This window comes from Dermacentor andersoni, chromosome 2 (genome assembly GCF_023375885.2).
Source record: "Dermacentor andersoni chromosome 2, qqDerAnde1_hic_scaffold, whole genome shotgun sequence".
Taxonomy (NCBI): domain Eukaryota; kingdom Metazoa; phylum Arthropoda; class Arachnida; order Ixodida; family Ixodidae; genus Dermacentor; species Dermacentor andersoni.
Window position 1 is genome coordinate 50,381,522 of NC_092815.1, and position 19,831 is coordinate 50,401,352.

Below are 19,831 nucleotides of genomic sequence, written 5' to 3' on the forward strand. Positions count from 1 at the left end.
CCATATCTTGCAAAGCCCTTTTAACCACACCCGTAATTGCACATGTAACTCTCAGGGACACCTTGCAACAACGTTTCATTGTGCCTACGAGGCTATTCTTAGTGCTGTACAGCTCAGTATAGAATTCCTCCGCTGCCAGTATGATATCGTTGATATTGCTGATGCCATTGCCCATGCTTATCTCCGACTACACTCATAGTCTTCTTGCCAACGACAACTTTTTTTTTCTTGCTGATGTTGGTCCTCAAGTTCTTTCAATTTTTAAAAATTTTTGAATATCCCTTAATTTGTACTGATCAATTAGTTCGAAAACGTCGGTCGGGTGCGTGCTCGTACGCAACTGAGTTGACAAGGAAATTTATTCACCCGTAGGCACGCTTACAACTGGGGTATGAACGAAAAGTACAATATAAAGTACATCACATGTAATACATCATACTTGATGTAAACAAAACAGATTAACAAATGAAATAATAAATGGTGTCTATTTGACACTGGCTTTGCCACACACAACAACAACAACAACAAAACTCATTACCGCATCCACGCAAAAGCATTATTGTCAGCCTCGAATTTATGAAAGGTACCCGGGGCACATACAGATACAGTCTGAACTCAGGCAACCGAATTGAGCATTATTCTGGCTGTAGAAAGACTTTGCCTCGGGAGACGGTTATGTACCGCGTATACCAGCGGCGAAGAAACTCGGCTTCACCGAGTTTGAACAACTGCTCTTCAAGATGACCCCATAATATCACCCGTAGTTTCCGCATTCTGGGGTAAATTGCTCTATTTGACTGCCGAGATCGTTCTGCGATGTTACGGAAGCACCGCAAAACGTAGCTAGCGCTGTAGTAGACGAGACTCGCAAACCGATCTCGGCGCTGTGGTGGCCGCACGATGGATATTCCGAACATTCTTGCAACTAGCTTCCAGAAGGTGCGTGCTACAACGCAGTCCTTTACTACATGCGCGTTGGTCTCTGTTTGTGCGCAATATATGCATTTATCATTCGCTACCATATGCCAGCGTTCAAGCCTGTCTCTTGTAGGTAGAATGCCCCACTGATATTGCCAATGAAAATCCTTCACTTGAGAGGGCAAATCAGGTGAAAGCACAGCTGTCCATGTTTGTGTAGTAGCTGTCCGTGGAGGTACAGCTGTCTCGCACAACATTTCACAAAGCCTGGAAACTGGTGTCGCACGCCACTTTGTAATTCTTAGTTGTACAAGCTGGCTTTGCAAGCGCGCCGCCGCCGCATACTGCGGTGCTGGCGTTACCGCCGTCGGAAGCAAGTTGCCTGTACTCTGCGGCATAAGCGTTCGACGGTAATGGCCCAGCCAATAAAGGAGCAGTGGCCTACCAGGGTACTCATCATCATCAAGTAGATCACATGTACTCTTAGTGCACAACAGCCTACCGAATGTAACTATGCACGGCAAGCTCCATCCTCCGCTGGATTTTGGCAAACGCAAGAATTGCTGCGCTACGTATTGCGACTTGTTTAACCAGAACCATGAGAAAATAAGTGAGTTTACTACTCGTACTGTTGGTGACGGCGGGAGAGCTACCCTTGCAGCAAACCACAGTTTACTGCACAATACGTTCTTAATGAAGAAAGCCCTCTCTGCCAGCGGCAGTGGCGACGCCGTCACTGCTTCCGACTGTTCTTTAATGGAACTGACAATGTCTCGCCACGTGTGAGGTGAAACGCCACTGGTACAAAATTTGATACCTAGAATTTGCACATGCTCGGTCTGTTTAATGTCCCCTGGTAGCGTTATTTCGGCGCGACCTAAATTTAATGCTTCACATTTTCTCATATTTATTTTGCCCCCTGACATTGAAGCATATTGATTATAAATACGAAATACCTCTACACGACTGTCCCCATCCCGTAAAAACAAAGTGATGTCATCCGCATACGCTGATACTTTTATGCACCCGGTTCCCGGCATAGGAAGACCTCTTACGAGCGGGCTCTCGCTAAACCGCCTTAACAACGGGTCAATCGCAAGCACAAACAATATGGGTGACAAAGGACAACCCTGCCGCACTCCCCTTGTCACATCAAATCTAGGTGTTAAAATGCTGTTAAGCAGTAGCTCAGCTGTTGTTCGCGAATACAACATCCGCAGGATGTCTACAAACTCTTCAGGGAAGTTATAGCATCGTAAAACCTCAAATAAGTACTGGTGTTCTAAGCGGTCGAACGCTTTGGCTTGGTCCAAGCTTACTAATACTCCTGAAGCTCCACGCGCTGTTGTGTATTGTATGATATCACGTATTAAGTTGAGATACGAAAATATGCAACTGAGTTGCGGCGTGCTTTAGTCGCCGAACGCGGACTATATTCGCTCTTTGAGACGCACTTGCTGTCTACGTATACCACCACCACAGATGTGCTGGTTTATGTTGTGTTTTCTAACGAGTATTACGCAATACAACAACCAACCCTTCATAAATATTATAGACACAAGATACGCGACATCAAGCGCATCATTTCTTTAATGAAGTGAATGGTTTTCTAGAAGAATGCCGTTATTCGCTTACATTGACAACTGTCGTTTGCGGTTACTGCACAATTTTTTTTTCTAAAGTGTTAGTGTTGGCCGTAAGTGGACGTACGCTACAGACAATGAAAGGAAAGACAGGGAGGTTAACGAGAAGAATGTTTTCTGTTAACATATTGTATTTACGATCATTATTACTTCTGTCTGGCTTACCAGCAGCGCCTCGGTAATATATAACCTAAGTACACAACTTGGAGGAAGTCTCACTCTTACAAACAAAAGATGGCGGCTACGTGTTTCTGTGACACATTATTTTCATCAGGAATGAAACGCACATGTACAAATACAGGTTTATTTACGAGCGTTTCTAACGCGCCAGTGACCTACGTATTAGTTGGACGTAAATGCTGCTTACAAGTTCAATGCAAGCTCTTCGAACGTTCGTGACTAACTTCAGCTTTATTCGTCTTCGCAGGACGAGAAGAATCAAGTCCTTACAACCATCGTTTGGCTCGACCAGGTAAGTGCGGTGACGTGTGTTCGCATGTAATAGTGCAGGTAGTTTTTTTTTTCTCTTATTTCCATCTTCCTCTTTGAAGTCGTACGTGGTACAAAGTGCACTCGCATATTTGCAGCTTAATTAAAACGACGGGGCAAATTACTTCAGGTAGACAAACGTTATTAAGGAAATACTTACAGAAGAAAATCTTGTGTTTCACTTTTTATTCTTTCGTTTTCTTTTTTTTTTGCTTTTTTTTCTATCTACGCATCTTTTGACCCATAAATTACATCACGCTATGAAGTCGTAACTTATCTAGAGCGCAGTAAATTGGTAATTGGATCACATATTTATGTGATCAGTTCAAAACGTCAGCTAATTTCAGAGTGGTTTTGGACGAAAAGCGAGAGGATGCGTGGATCACGGAATATGAGGGTGGTAGTCAGGTGGTGCAACATAAGACCACTCGCGCGCGCTCTATTCAATCTAGTGCAGTAGTTGAAAGCCACCCGAGGGCCGTGGCAGCACCCCTCCGTATCTGCTTTTCTATCGCACTTCGCCAACGAGCCACATTTTAGCGTTGGACTGGATGGTGCTGCACTAACAAATTTTGACGGCCCATCATAACACGGACAACATAATAAGACATGTCTCCCTGTCAAGTAAAGAGTACGAATTTCTTTTGCGGAATAAGTAACTGGTGCGGTGGGATACTTCTGAATGTTGCATTCACGATGTTTACATCGCTGTTTTCCGGTTATCCTGGTGCAAAGTGTACTGATATCCGTTATTAAATGCCATTATAACACTTTTCTGTGATTGATGAATATGCTTTATCGTGTATTTTGATTTCGTTGTTTTTGTTTCGCCTCTGTCACGGCGCATCTGTATATAACTATATGTATTTTGTATAGTTTCTGCCATGTCAAGCAACTTTCACGGCAATGAGTTTCGCACAAGCAGCTATAGGATCAGTTTCATGTTAAGAACGAGATCATCAGGAAGAAACGAGACAAGAAAGACAATGCCTTGAATCTGTTCTGTTTTTGCAGGCCTGTCTTTTCTTCTTTTTTTATGTTGCTGTTTTCGGCTTTTGTACCGACTAGCCCTAGAGAAAACTCTTCCCGTGTCGCATTCTAGTACATTCTCGTGCGCTTGCATCGATCGGCGTGTCATCACGATGCCTAAATCTCGCTTTCTTCAATAGACGTGAAGCATGTATGGGCGACTAATCAGACGGAGTGTAGTCCGTGAGAACAAATCTCTGGACCCAAAGACACTAGAGGACTTTATCTGAACTGAGAATTGCGGCATTTCGTTTGTGCAGCGTGAAAGTAATACATGACACTGGAACAAGAAGAAAGGGGGCTAACCGAGGGGCTCGATTTTTGTTAATCATAAGAAGCCAACAAACATTTACACCAAGGACAACATAGGGGAAATTACTCGTACTTACTGAATGAATTAAAGAAATAATAAATTATTGGAAATGAAAGTGGATGAAAAACAATTTGCCGCAGGTGGGGAACAATCCCACCTCGTCGCATTAAGCGTGCGACACTCTTGCCAATTCAGCTACCCCGGCGCCATTTTCCCATCCACTTTCTTGGGTATTTATGTGTCACTACTAGAACTATCCTTGGAAGTGTTAGCCAGCGCCACCACTCACAAACTTTGGCCTCATTTCTATTAATTTATCATTTTTTAAAATTCATTTAGTAAGTAGAAGTAATTTCCCCTATGTTGTCCTTGGTGTCAAGAGAGAGAGAGAAGGGAAGACGGAAAGGCAGGGAGGTTAACTAGACTGAGTCCAGTTTGCTACCCTACACGTGGGGAGGGGAATGGGGAGTGAAAGAGGGAGAGAGAGAACTTAGGTGTAGGATGTCTGCAGTCGGGCACTCAAGTCTGTTGCTCTCAGGTAGCGAAAAAGCGCTCGAACTGCTTTCTGGGCCAATGAACTGTGAGGCCAGGCTCCCAAGATCTTCGCTTCCGTAAATGGCCTGTCATCCAGTCTATTTAAGGCACACTGGAGAGACTCGCGTTGATTATCGAAGCGAGAACAGTGGCACAGAAGGTGACTGATGGTCTCTTCACACTTGCACTTAGCGCACATTGGTGAATCCGCCATTCCAATACGATAGCTGTAGGAGTTGGTGAATGCTACTCCTACCCACAGCCGACACAGCAGTGTTGCGTCACGTCGTGGAAGGTTCGCTGGTAATGTAAGTTTCAGTGATGGGTCGAGGCTGTGTAAACGACACTTAGAGTTCTGTTGTGTATGCCAGCAACCTAACGTGATTGTACGAGCGAGATTGCGAAGCTCTCTTGCAGTATCGACTCTGTATAAAGGTATAAGGAGTGTCGGTGAGCCAGCCTGGGCGCGTCGGGCAGCGTCATCGGCGAGGTGATTACCAACGATGCCACAATGTCCCGGCAGCCACTGAAATATGATGTCATGTCCTCTTTCAGAAGCGCAATGGCAGGTTTCACGTCGTAAACTTCGCAAGCTCTGGAAGGCTGCTTTCGAGTCACAAAATATTGCCCATTTGTTGGGCGGTTCTTTTTCAATGTATTCGACAGCAGCGCGAAGAGCGGCCAGTTCAAAGCCTGTAGATGTCGTTACGTGTGATGTCTTAAACTTGATGACGACCGATTGAGATGGTAGAACAACGGCGCCCGTAGAATTTTCCGAAACGGAACCATCCGTGTAAACATGAATTCGGTTAGCGTATGAACAATGCAGAAGTTCCAATGTGATCTGCTTGAGAGCCGAGGTGAGAGCTTGAGAGCTTGAAGAGGCCTCCAGTGTACCTTGCTGTTCCAGGTATAGTGAAGAAAGCTAGCCTGACCACCTTGGTGTCAAGGTTTGTTGGCTGCTTATGGCATGACACTGGGTAATACGTTATACTGTATTACGTAGAAGTGATTGTAGTAGAAGTAACAGAAATGTATAACAATATTCCTAAACCTTCATCTTGGAATGCTTAGGACCTATATGATTGTTCGCAGAGTCATTGTGCAGCATACTGGCCTTTCATCCGGTTTGTCTCACGGCAATACGTCTGGAGAAAGTGCATGCCTGTAACGTTTTATGGCACTGAGTTGAATTTATATGTTTAGTTCATGCTGTAGAGGGCAAACTCTGCAGAACAAAGCCATCCACGCTGAGAGAAACCCTGTGGCCCGACCAGACCAAAAATAAAAATAAAAAAGAAAGCAAATCGTTATCTTATGCTTTTTTGTTTTGCTGGCAATCGTAGCGATCATATTCATTGATGAATGTGAGCTGCACCGTGTGGGTAAATTACAGGAGGCCTTTAAACAAAGCAGGCAGCTACACACGACAGGCTGTATTGATGGTAGGAATACCCTGCAGGCTCAGCCAGATTTATTTTCCTTGTTTTTTTTCCCAGTCACCCGCACGTCCTAATCTGTCTGCGTGGAGTGAGCGCACACTGCAACGTTGTCGCAGGCCGCAGCAGTGAAAAAAGCCAGACTGCCGTTTGATGAAATACTGTAGGACAGCACGCAGGCGAAATAGAGATACGAAGCAAGATGATGAAGGCCGTGTGATCATTTCTTTCTTTTTGTTTTTGTTTTTCCTCTGAGCACGCAGCGTAGTTCGGCTAGAAGGAAAATCGCCTCCGCGAGGTCGCCCGAGCTCGCCCCACACATCTCGGTCTGCTCAGCGTACTGAAATTAGGAGAGTTCGCAACTATGCTGGAAAGGTGGTTAGATCGGCTGGTACAAAAATATATTTGAACCACAGGCAAGTGACTGCTGTCATCACATCCTACCGTTTGCAGCTGTGATGCGTTGCAACGTCTGCAAGGTGGTATTTTACAGCGAAGCTGTATATGGCTAAGATCCGGGGCTTCGCGGCGCCTGCGCGCAGAAATTATCACCATCAGCAATGGCTCGAGCGTCGTCGTCTCTCCTTCGTTGGCGGCCCTCGGCGCAACCGCGCGAACGCGCTCGTGGCACTGCTCGCGCGTTCGTTGTCGTCTGCTTCCACAGCTGGCTCCGTTCTGCAAAAATACTATCATCATCACCAATGGCTCTTTCGAGTTCGGCTGACATCACAGCTCTATAGGTGAACGACGTAATTATTCTCAGTTTCGTTCCACCGGTGCAATGGCTAGGCCGCTCGTCGTCACGACTTCAGAGAAGGAGATACTTGTTGATGGGAAGGAAAGGTTCAGAAGAACAGCGCGCTTATGAAGAGCGACGGAGGGAGCAGGGACGCGAGTGTAATCCTTGACGGCATGCGGACGCTAATGCGGCGGCCTACGCGCGTTCCTGCGAGACGGCACGTAAGCGACAAGCGAGAAATGACGAAGCATACTGTGAGTCAGAGAATGGCGTGAAGCGCCTTCGGCGTCAAGGGTTCAGCGTGGGTGAGTTCAAGGGTGCGAACGCGAGGTTCCAAAGTGACTTTCTTGATCGTCATTTCGTCTGGGACAGTCTGGGACAGACTGTCCCAGACGAAATGATATTGAGTGTGGTTCGATAACGACCTCACTACGATAGCTGCCGTGAGAGACGACGAGAAGCGGAAGCGTACGTTGGAGGTGTTAACGCGGTGCTTCCCCTGCGAGTGTGTGCTCCGTTGCCGCTCCTCATCCCAGCGTAGAATTTCACTTTTCTGCCGTCGTAATGGGGAGGCCGCGTTAACAGGGGTGTGAGCCATTGGTTAAGGTGGTATGTGCCATTCATTATCTTACGTGACGGACACATTTAATAACGAAGCTGATACGCGAATGTGTGTGCGCATCTGTAGGTTGACGATAACCACAGATCAGGAAAATAAAGATGTCCGTACCTTCGTTCAAATTTCTGTTTCACCTCTGTTTCGTGCGCTAAACAGCTTCGCTGGCCATCCACATTCACAGAGTGGAATGGCTCACGATATTTTTCTTATTCTTATGCTTGTTAACAAGACCATTTCTCGCGCTAAAGATAAGAACAAAAAGGAGGGGAGTGGAAGCTGGAAAATACTAGCAGAATAGCGAAGTAGACGAATATCAAAGCTCGCAGATGACGGGCCTTTTGACCGATTGATGTAAAGGTTAGGGACGCACAACAAAATAAAAGCACACCATTGTTGCGTATTCACCGCTTTCCTGCTCGGAATCCATGTGTAGGGGTTGAAGCATCGGCACGTGAATAAGACTATAAAAACATAATGCACACAGTGTATTTTACGATAACGAACAACGCAGGCAAATGTTTACCTTGATGCCAATGTTCGATAATGCATATTAACGTTAGGTGACTTTATGACGGATTAGTTGAACAACACGGGATCATCCGTGTGGGCTTTTCCAAAGTTCTGCCAAGCAGGAAGTTAAGCGAGAGTGTCTGTCATAAAATCGTCGCAGCATTTTTGGCAGCACTCGATAACGACATTATTCAAATCAGAACTTACAATTGCGCCGTTCAAAATTAAGTTCTGGAGTTTTACCTGCCTGAACCCCGATATGATTATGAGGCATGGCGTAGGGGGAAACGCAGGGTTAATTTTGACCACCTGGAGTTTCTTAAGGTTCACACAATGCACGGCAAGCGGGCGTTCTTTTGCCTTTCGCCGCCATCGAAATGAGGCCGCCGCGGCCGGAATTCGGTCACGCGCCCTGGGGCTCAGCAGCGCCACACGAAAGCCACGTACCAGGGTGGGTAACTGATGCACAGTACATCACTGACAATGGATGTCCGCTTCATGCAAGTGAGTCAGCTGAGTGCACAAAGTCATTTTGATCTTCGTTATGGAACCTCCTTGATGAGTAAGATGCATCTGCAAAAAAAAAGATAAAAAATACATCTCTTTCTGCTGGTATTTATTGTTGCTTTTCTAAGAGGCGTGCACGACATGATGTAATTATAAAGGCACATTGCTTTGTCGGCCCTTTCGGAGCCAATCATCCCGCCATAAGCCGGCAGGCACTTAAATTTCATGATGTGCCTATATTCAACAGCGCCGAGGTAATATTATCGTGTTTGGGATATCAGCTGTTCGTGAGGACTGTGATGCAGGGCTGATTGTAGAGTGTAGAGGTACTCCATGAACGAGCATGTTTCAGTTATTTGCTAAGCTGGCTCGAGCCAATGATGGATATGCCAAAGTTTACTATCTTTGCTCGCGCTATAACGTGGGCTCTGCACCAAGGCCTGCTAAGTTTTTCTAGAGTATCACAACAGAACTATATACACGCTAAGACAATACCCGTGTAAGTTGAATCTATAGAGCTCAATAAGGCGCAGCTATATATCCGGAGCTTCCAAGCGAATCCATGTTCTGTACTTGAACGAATAGGTCGTAAGTTGCATGAAAAACAAAGACATGATGGCACAGTAGCGAATATTTCAAGTGCCCAGTCAGCGCACTTTGCAAGGTACATGCACGTTCACTCAGACTGCGTTGAAACGTAATAAATCGAAGCGTGTAGTCAGTCAGTCAGTCAGTCAGTCAAGAACTTCAGTGAGGTCCTGAGGAGTTTTAAGCCGTTAGAGATCCCATACGGGTAGCTCCTCGGGCCGAAACCGTAGGCGACGCCCAAGTCGGGACGGAAACGTGGTGACGCTCCGCCAGTTCTTGGGCCCTCTGCACGGCCTTGAGCTGGAGTTTGAGGTCCGGGCTTTTGAGGGCTTCTTCCCATTCGGGCTCACTAGAGAGAGGGCCCTTTGGTAACGCGGTACATTGCCATAGCATGTGCGAGAGTGAGCAATAAAGTTCTTGGCAGTCTGGGCAATTTGCCGGGATGTCTGAGTTACAGTGACTCAGTAGGCCTCGTGACGGATACGAGTCCGTTTGTAGCATTCGAAAAGCGGCCGCCTGCGCGCGTTCGAGTTTGGAGTGCGGGAGCGGATATTTCATTCTGCCTTTTCGATAGTATGAGGTGATTTCGTGATAAGTGAGTAGCGGGTCATTAAACTGAATGTCCAGCCCCTCGGAGGCCGTGGGACCGTCGCGGCGGGCAAGTTCTCGCGCACGGTCGTGGGCCGTCTCATTGAGGTTTGGTTTCCGCGGGTGAATGTCTTTCCCCATGTGAGCGGGGAACCAGGAGAGGCGTCGTTTGCTCTCTTTTGAGCTCGCTAGTAGTATGTGCGCCACTTCTTTACATACGTTGCCGCTTTCGTAGACCCGAATTGCGGCCCGCGAGTCCGTGAGGACATGAGTAAATGTGGGGTCTGCCATGGCGATGGCTACGGCTATCTGTTCTGCTTTAGCGCTGGTGGTCGTTTTAACCGATGCGGATGATCGTAAGGTTCCGTTACCGTCCACGACTGCTATCGCGAAAGTGGATGTGTTGCCGTACTGGGCCGCGTCCACAAATGCGGTGGCTTCGCGATCTGCGTCGGTGCGATCGAGAATCGCGCGGGCGCGGGCCCGGCGCCTGCCCACGTTGTGTTGTGGGTGGACGTTTCTAGGAAATGGTGAGACCTTGTAGTTGTCTCTAATTTCGCTCGGTAGGGTAATCGCATGCTCGAAATAGGGAGATTGGGAGATATTAGCTTCGTTTAGGATTAGTCTACCGGCTTTGGACGAGGATAGGCGTAGTATTTGCGCCATAGTCTGAGCCTCGATCACTTCGTCGATGTTGTTGTGCATGCCTAGCTGGTCAACCTTTGATGTACTTGCTCTTTGTGGAAGGTCTTGGAAGCGTGTAGTGATTTTTTTTTTTTTTTCAAAAGTCCGGGCTAATCTCACAAAAGCGGAAATACCAGCACCTAGAAGATGCTACGTTACCATATTTTGATAAAGGTAGCAATTGAGGCGTGATCCGATTTCGATAACAGCGGCAATTTATTAATTGACCGAGTACGCATGGCAGAAAAATTGTTGCGCATACAATGAGCGCGCGATTACGGCCACGCACCTTTTGTTGCAACTTCAGAGCTTTTATAACTTTAGTTATCCGGGTGTTCTTTTTTATTTTTTATTCGGGGGAAGGAGGAGAGGGGAAGGGGGATAACTCTTGTTAGAGAAGTAATGCTTTAGAAGGAAAAGCCGGGCGAATGGCCTCACAAGATGGAGCCAATTAGTTCTCTTCACAATACAACCGTAAAAAACTTCTGTGCTCTATCTGCCTTTACCAGACGTGTAAGAAGCCCTGTCGTTTTAATTAGTCAATGTTTTTGTCCCTCAAAAACACTAGAAAGATAGCTTAATAGTACCTGGAGATGTTTAGCCTTGCGAGAGTTTTGGCATGCTACTCAGGAGTGAGAGAAAAACACACACACACACACACACACACACACACACACACGCACGCACGCACGCAAACACGCACGCACGCAAACACACACACACACACACACGGACACACACACACGCACACACACACACACACACACGCACACACACAATTAAGAAATGCACTACTACAAAAGTAGTAGTGCATTTACATTCTACGTGGGCTATCTATTCTTCCTGAATTCTATAAGTGCCTCAATGGGGCGCAGTGGCAGAACCAGACTTGGCACTGTCCAAGGGCCTCCTGCAGCTCAAGTCGCCTGTCGCATCGCATGTTTAGAGAATTCCTCAAGATAGCCATCGAGGCTGTAAAGCGTCTGCAAATACAAATGAAATGGTAACAACACCGCAGGTCTTGTTACCAACACCTTAGGTGGGACACCGTGGGGTGCCGAAAAAATTAGTTTTAAATTAATGGTGTTTCGTGTGAGCTACATTCAACCTGCTTGTCCTTTCTTTCTTTTTTTTAAATAAATGTTTCTCCTCCTCCTCCTCCTCAAGCGAATTTCATGAATGCACGTTTGATCACGCCTATAGAGATCATGTGGCTTATCAAAGTTACAGCTGGGACTGAAACGATTATGTGGCGCGCATGCGGGCTACCCACACCGGCCCCGCTGCGAGCGCCACGCAATGGCTGACACAAGCGTCATTGCGTGCTTTCTTGAAGATGGTATCAGTCAGCTTGGATCAGTCAATTTGTGTAGTTTTGGCCACACGTTCAGCTCTGGTGGTGTTAGAGATAATATTTTCGTTAGTTAGTTAGTTAGTTAGTTAGTTAGTTAGTTAGTTAGTTAGTTAGTTAGTTAGTTAGTTAGTTAGTTAGTTAGTTAGTTAGTTAGTTAGTTAGTTAGTTAGTTAGTTACATCATAATTTAGGTCAATGACAGGCCATGGTAGGGTAGGCTAAGTAGCGTAAATAACCGGTGGGTTGTTAGAGTTACACAATGGGTACCAAAGAAAGGGAAGCGCAGTCGGGGATCGCAGAAAATTAGGTAGGAAGATGAAATTAAATTTGCAGGTGCAAGTTAAAATCAGCTAGAGCAATACAGGGACAATTAGAGATCGCTGAGAAAGAGAGGCCTTCGTCCTGCAGTAGACATAAAAATAGGATTATTATTATTATTATTATTATTATTATTATTATTATTATTATTATTATTATTATTATTATTATTATTATTATTATTATTATTATTATTATTAATTAGGCACTATATTGTGGCAGAACTTGCAGGAGTTGTTGGCGCCACCTCTAATCAAACTTCAGTTAGCTTAGACAAGGGGATATCATTGAATTTAGCAGATGTGATAAAACCAAATGTGCCCGTGTGGCCTTTGTCGTCCGCTCACCATACACACACGGAAACTCTACATTATCGTCAAATGAGCTGCAGGTGCTTAGTTCTTCATACCATTAAGGTAACTAGTATCGCTATACTGCTAACATTCTACGACATGTTAGAACGAAACTGTTACATTTATATTGCCATTGCAGCATTGAATACAGGATGAACAACCTTCCATCATCATCATCATCAGCCTGGTTATGCCCACTGCAGGGCAAAGGCCTCTCCCATACTTCTGCAACTACCCCGGTCATGTACTAATTGTGGCCATGTCGTCCCTGCAAACTTCTTAATCTCATCCGCCCACCTAACTTTCTGCCGCCCTCTGCTACGCTTTCCTTCCCTTGGAATCCATTCCGTAACTCTTAATGACCATCGGTTATCTTCCCTCCTCATTACGTGTCCTGCCCATGCCCATTTCTTTTTCTTGATTTCAACTAAGATATCATTAACTCGCGTTTGTTCCTTCACCCAATCTGCTCTTTTCTTATCCCTTAACGTTACACCTATCATTCTTCTTTCCATAGCTCGTTGCGTCGTCCTCAATTTAAGTAGAACTCTTTTCGTAATCCTCCAGGTTTCTGCCCCGTACATGAGTACTAGTAAGACACAGCTGTTATAAACTTTTCTCTTGAGGGATAATGGCAACCTGCTGTTCATGATCTGAGAATGCCTGCCAAACGCACCCCAGCCCATTCTTATTCTTCTGATTATTTCAGTCTCATGATCCGGATCCGCAGTCACTACCTGTCCTAAGTAGATGTATTCCCTTACCACTTCCAGTGCCTCACTACCTATTGTAAACTGCTGTTCCCTTCCGAGACTGTTAAACATTACTTTAGTTTTCTGCAGATTAATTTTTAGACCCACCCTTCGGCTTTGCCTTTCCAGGTCAGTGAGCATGCATTGCAGTTGGTCCCCTGAGTTACTAAGCAAGGCAATATCATCAGCGAATCGCAAGTTACTAAGGTATTCTCCATTAACTCTTATCCCCAATTCTTCCCAATCCAGGTCTCTGAATACCTCCTGTAAACACGCTGTGAATAGCATCGGAGAGATCGTATCTCCCTGCCTGACGCCTTTCTTTATTGGGATTTTGTTGCTTTCTTTATGGAGGACTACGGTGGCTGTGGAGCCGCTATAGATATCTTTCAGTATTTTTACATACGGCTCGTCTGAACCTTCCATTAGGGTATAAATAGAGCCCTCGACGACCATCTATTCATTGAGCTTGTATTCCTCTGCATCGTTCGCTGCTCGTTTTTATCTCGCATTTACGTGTTTTCGTGTATGCATGATACTCCTGCATATCGCCCTGCAAATCGTTCACTCTCTCTGTCTTTCTTTTTTTTTTTTGGGGGGGGGGGGGTGGGGGGGGTGAGGAGGCAGTGAGAACACGTAGGGGTATTCGGTAAATAACTAAACCGCAGCGTGACCTTTACGTTACTTGCCGCAGTAATTAATGCAGCGGCGCTGTTTCACGTCCAGTCATTATTGAGCTGCTGCTATAAGCAGCTCGGACTACTCGAATGTAACGCGTTTCTTCGTGGGATGTCTTGTTTGCAGTCAGCCTTTTTAACACAAGACCTGGCTTGCGCTACGGAGGCTGCAGCGCTGAAACAAACAAAGGACGAATAAAAGTGGGCAGCGCAAGGGCGGACTTCCGACTAAAGGTTTATTTATGGCTCTATACAGATGCACATACGCATATTCCTTAACACATGACCGCCAATCGCAATCGTTCCTTTGTTGCCCTTGGCAACAGGCTACACGCACAATCGCAGTTTTTTTAACTAAAGCATATTCAGCTTCACCGCTACGTATGCGCATGTTCGTGAACATGTGACCCCCCATAGCAAGTGTTCCTATACGTTGCCCACGTGTCTTTCGTTTTTTTGTCACGCATTCATGTATTCATCTATACGTATCGATGAAGCTGAAAATAAACACTTAGATGGAAAGAAGCGCTTGCGACAGTCCTTTGTTATTCATACTTTCTCTGTTCCGCACCGTCGTTGCTTTCAATATGAATTACCAACTAGCCTTTTCTTATACCTTGTTGGTTGCGTACTGGTTGCGACTGCTTTCACGGCCCATCGATCTTGCGAGGCTTGAAACGACGCGCTGTCTATCGGGGCCCGATGCCGTCGCTCAGTACGCCAGCCCCGCTGTTGACCGAGACGCAGAGGGCTGTCGATTTCACCGACGACGTTAAAACTCGCAAGCACGCGAACAGGGCCCTTAGTTCAGACGCCAGACGTTGCTCCCGGACGCAGGCGTACGCGATTATTGATTTCGTCTGTATACTCTCGCGCGCGTCGAACCAGAACCAACGGAAGTATACACGTAACAGAGAGCAAAAAAAAAATAAAGACAGGAAACAACAGAATAGAACGAGTTGCGCAAAGCAAGAGAAAATCCACACACGAGTAGCCGACCTCGAAAAACACGAGAAGGCTAAGGTCAACATAGCGGAAATACGTATTTGCAATCCTGGGTCCTTGTACCGCGTAACACGTTCATTTACTATCTTCATTTATTTTTTATCAGCCTGAGACCGCAGAGTCTTTCATTTCCGTGGTGTATGCGGTTGGTGTATGCGCCATTAACCAGTAATGCACGCGTCAGTGATAACGGGCGTTAAGGATTATTCAGCGAAATTACTGACTATGTATTGTTTGTAACACGGCTTTATAAGACCTGCTTGAGACGCTTAACGCTCCAAAGCCCAACTTATCATTCTTAATATGTGGAATCTGGTGCCGTGAAATTTTTATATAAGCCCTGTGTGCTTAATGCAGGGCCCAAGTAGCGTTGTCGATACGCTTGAGAAAGTTTGGATAGTTTAACAAACCAGTTGGTAAATAATAATTTGTCATATTAATTGATGTGTACTAAAATTCCATTGTGCCTTCTTTTTTTTTTCATTCGCTCTCCATAGCCAAAAATCAACGTGAACAAGTTAATTTAATTTTCTGCAATGTAGACTGGCGTCTGGGTTTTGTGGGGTTAACATCTGCTTCGAGGCGTTTCGCCATTCGGCTTTTCTTTGCCGCTCTTCCGTGGCGCTACGATTTCCCCAGTACGTACACAGGGGCATTTCGTGACGTCATGTGTGCACCCACAAGGGCACGATGCATTCAATATTTTCACTTCCAATACCCACTTGTTTCAAGTCCTGCAAAGTCAGCGGACGGGCTTTCCTACTTGCTGTGTTTCGAATCGTCGACGAACGCCAGCTATTGCAGAATTTCCATTTATCGCAGAGTAAAAAAGAAATCTTTCCACTCAGTCGTTTGTGCCTGACAAGCCGCGTACCAAATATGACGTATCAGAGCTTCTCATCGGCTTACTTGCATTCTCTTCAGGATATTTTTTATTTTGTGTAATTATGTATTCTTTCTGAAGAGCAAGCAGGTCTTGTCACAAATCTTGCGGCAGTTACCAGCTAGTTCCTTCCCTTGAATGAATGAGTTAATGAATGAATTTTGGGGTTTTACGTGCCAATACCACAATTTGATTATGAGGCACGCCGTATCGGAAGACTCTAAATTAATTTTGACCACCAGTAGCTCTTAAAGTGCCCCCAATGCACGGGGCACGGGCGTTTTCGCATTTCGCCCCCATCAAAATGCGATTGCCGCGGCCGGGATTTGATCCCGCGACCTCGTGCTTAGTAGCGCAACTCAATAGTTACTAAGCCACCGCGGCGGGTCTTGTTCCTTCCGTTGACCTCTGTCAATTACATATGTTATTAAAGAAAACAATGAACTGCTACAATAACAACAACAATAATAATAATAATAATAATAATAATAATAATAATAATAACTATAGTTACGTGTGGGGTTTGTTTTAATTAACATTCCTTGATGCGAGCAAGCATTCTCCTTTAGAGAAGTAAAAGAAATGTGAGTTGTATTCGTTTGTGGAAGGTTGCGCCTTCCGGTGATGAAATAGGAAGACTGCTTTTATTTCTCTTACCTGTGGGGGTTTAGCCACTGGTCTCTACTAAAACAAACTTTAGCTTCTTGCCGCTGGGTTCACTCGGCTTTTCTTAAATCTATATTGAGGCTGCGCATCAATAGAGGCCCACCGCTATTCTTGAAGCAAACACGACGTCACTGCCATCCAACAAATACGAGAAGAAGCTGAGCGCTGGCAGAAAAAGGATAATGAAGAAAAGGCAGACACGCTTAGCCATTTTCATTAAAAATAGAAGCAGACAACTTAATTTTCGACTACGTACTACCGAAACTAGGAAGGCGACAAGCTAGAACACGAAGAACGCGCGGACGCCAGCTCTATTCAGGGGCGATATAACCTAAAGCTATTCTAAACTCTTTCTGTTCCATTCCTGTAATCAGCCCTCCACGATTGGTCAAAAATTATTCGGACTACTCCCACTACGCCTTTCTGTAACGCGACATCACGAAAACCGCGAAAACTCCCCATCTGATAAGTCCAGTACATACTTATTATGCGTGATTAGACTGAACAACAGAAAAATAATTATTGACGATTCTGCACGTCTTTCGCCATACGTGCACTGCTATTGGTCAAAAGATTTCGGGCTGCGCCCACTTCGCCTTTGTGTCACGCGGAGTCGCAAAACCACAAGAACTATCCACGTCAAAGAGACGTGTATGCATTAAACATGCATTATTATAGCGAAATAAACTGATCTTTCTTTTTAATTGCCGGAGACTACCCCGTTCAGGAATGAATGGATGTCAGCCAACCTATCGCTCTTGCACTGACAAACTCGGGCCTGCCGGAGAGAACGAATTTATTTGTGCATAATAAGAAAGTCTGCCCGGCAGTATAACGTTGTCGAGCCCTTTCGCCAAGTATACGGCATCGCTCTGTTGACTCTTCACTGAGGATCCGCTTTAGCGGCATTTTTACTCACCAGCCACCACAAGCTAAGCAAGGGGAAGCGGACCAATCGCAGGCGCCGGCCCCGCCATCGTCACCCGGTTGTCTAATTGCGCTAGTTGGGTTCCAACGAACCCTTTTCCACTTCTTTGTGCTCCTCGCTTACCGTGAGCCAATTAGATAAGAAAAATATGTGAATGTAGGCAATGCTATTCGCTTTAAACGCAAACAAAAGTTACCGCCTTAATTGAGAAGAGTGTTTGATTGGACGGGTCAAACAACGCTGCCGCACACCGCCCGATACTTATTTCGGTGTTTATATAAATTTGATGTCAGGAGGTTGGAATAAAAACAGATTCCAACAGTTTGGCGTACGTTATAGGCCGGACCCCAGTGAACTAACGTTGAGGGTGCTTTAGCCTATGATGGCAGCTTCGGGCGTGATCGCGCTCTCCAGGACCAGTATTCTCCACAGCTATAGCATCATCAGGGTGGCTACAGCGGAGGAGAATAGCATCGGCAGAGTTAACAATGTTTACTACAATAAACACCCAGAATTAAAAAAAATCATATTAGGAGAGTAAAAGCGACTGAGAGGTAGTATCCTGGACTGCCAATCTGTTGGTCGGGAGTTCAAATCCTAGCGGCAGAATGAGAATCTTTTTTTTTTCGTAAGTTTTCTCGCAAAGAATTTTTTAATTCCAGCGACCGACCGATATCAAAACGACTAGGGGAGTGAGCCTGCATAACAGCTATTGCTGTAAAGTGCCTTCTGTACGTGCGAGCTTAGCGCTAAGGCTATCGACCATTCACGAAGCTAAAGATACACAGGGCTTGACCTCGAGCGCATAATCTACATACGTACAAAGCAACCAGAGTGCTGCTGCGCTGCGCATCCATAAGGCAACCTTCCTTTCCCCAGGATTGACAATCTTTCTCTCGTGGGCGCACTCATTTGTGCTGTGCATTCTTTCATTACTGTCATATGTTTGGCGGTCCTTTTGCCCTATCCGTGTGTTAATTAGCGAACTCTTGGTTGCTCTGGTTACGCGTCCATGTATTTGCTTCCTTGTCTTTTTGTCTCTCTCAGCGCTTTGGTCACAGTCACGTCTTCTGTGTAATGTCGATGTGACTGTCGTGCGTGTTTTTGCAAATAAATACATGGCGCAACACTTCTTTCTACGTACCCAGGTATAACATAAATAAAATATGCAGAAGATACATAACTCAGAATAAACAAGATTCACGCCTAGGGCTCCTTACGCAACGTGCCGGCAGACTGCGGCCTGAGTAGGGTGTATAAACGCGATTTCTTCATGCTGGGTGAAGCAGTTTCAACATCTATAGGCTGGCTTCAGGCGGACCTTTAGTAGCCACATCGTAATAGTGGCTGATGCCCGTTGCAACGACAGTACGCGCAAACGCGCTATGGGCGATATAATATGCCAGCGCATCTTTAGTGTGTGTACCGCGATCAGTACCACGATCTTTTACGTCATGTTAACAGATACTGTTGCTCCTGTAAGTTACGAGCCTGAGGCTTGTTCCTCAAGAGTGAGAACAAAAAGAACAATACCCCGCCGGCTTACCCCAAATTTATGCAGAAATTATACAAGTAGCTCTCTCGAAGCAATATGCGAACAAACAGTTCTCCGTTGTCAGCACGTGTATACGTTAAACAAAGTGGTATCGGGGTGCTTACCCAACGCACTAGGTTATGACGCTACTGAACATCTCTAGAAGTCGTTGTTGTTGACTGGAGGAATTAGTAAGCCTGTAAGGTCTTGCAATCGTAGAATAAATCATTCACGTATTATTTTACGGTGGCTCGAGTTCAGCGTCCCGTTTTGCCCTTGCTGTTCCGCAAGTTTCGAATCTAGTTTCTTTGTTTTTTTTTTTTTTTGCTTTTTTTATAAGTGCGAAAGGGCAGGTAGGAAATTAACCAAATAAGAGTACTCGATCTACTACCGTGAACAGGAGGAGGGGAGGGGGTCGAAAAGATGAATAGAGAGATCGGAGCAAGAGAAAAGAACAGAAGCGATCGACACATGATGACTGACAACGCTGCCTGTGGCCACTAGAGAGCATGAGGACGTGGTCAATCGTAATCTGTAGCGGTGTTCATAAAACTTCGCTTTTCACGGCTTTCATGGGGTTGCATGACCAGCCTCTGCAGAAAAGGTATATCCGTGAGATCAACAAGATCCGCCATCGCTATACAATGCGGCGAAGGCATTTCCATAAATGTTTTTCTTTACTATTATAATGCGAAGCAGTCTTTGCGTACTTCAGGCACTTTGAATCTATCTATCTATCTATCTATCTATCTATCTATCTAT

At 45.5% G+C, this 19,831-nt stretch overlaps 1 protein-coding gene across 1 annotated transcript in view; it reads left to right on the forward strand.

Annotated features, from left to right (window-relative positions):
- Positions 1-19,831, forward strand: part of LOC126542315 (neuronal acetylcholine receptor subunit alpha-10-like) — a 188,600-nt gene that overhangs the window by 131,153 nt on the left and 37,616 nt on the right. The window contains exon 3 of the mRNA XM_050189334.3: positions 2,989-3,033. Coding sequence (XP_050045291.1) covers positions 2,989-3,033 — 45 coding nt within the window. The remainder of the gene's footprint in view (positions 1-2,988; positions 3,034-19,831) is intronic.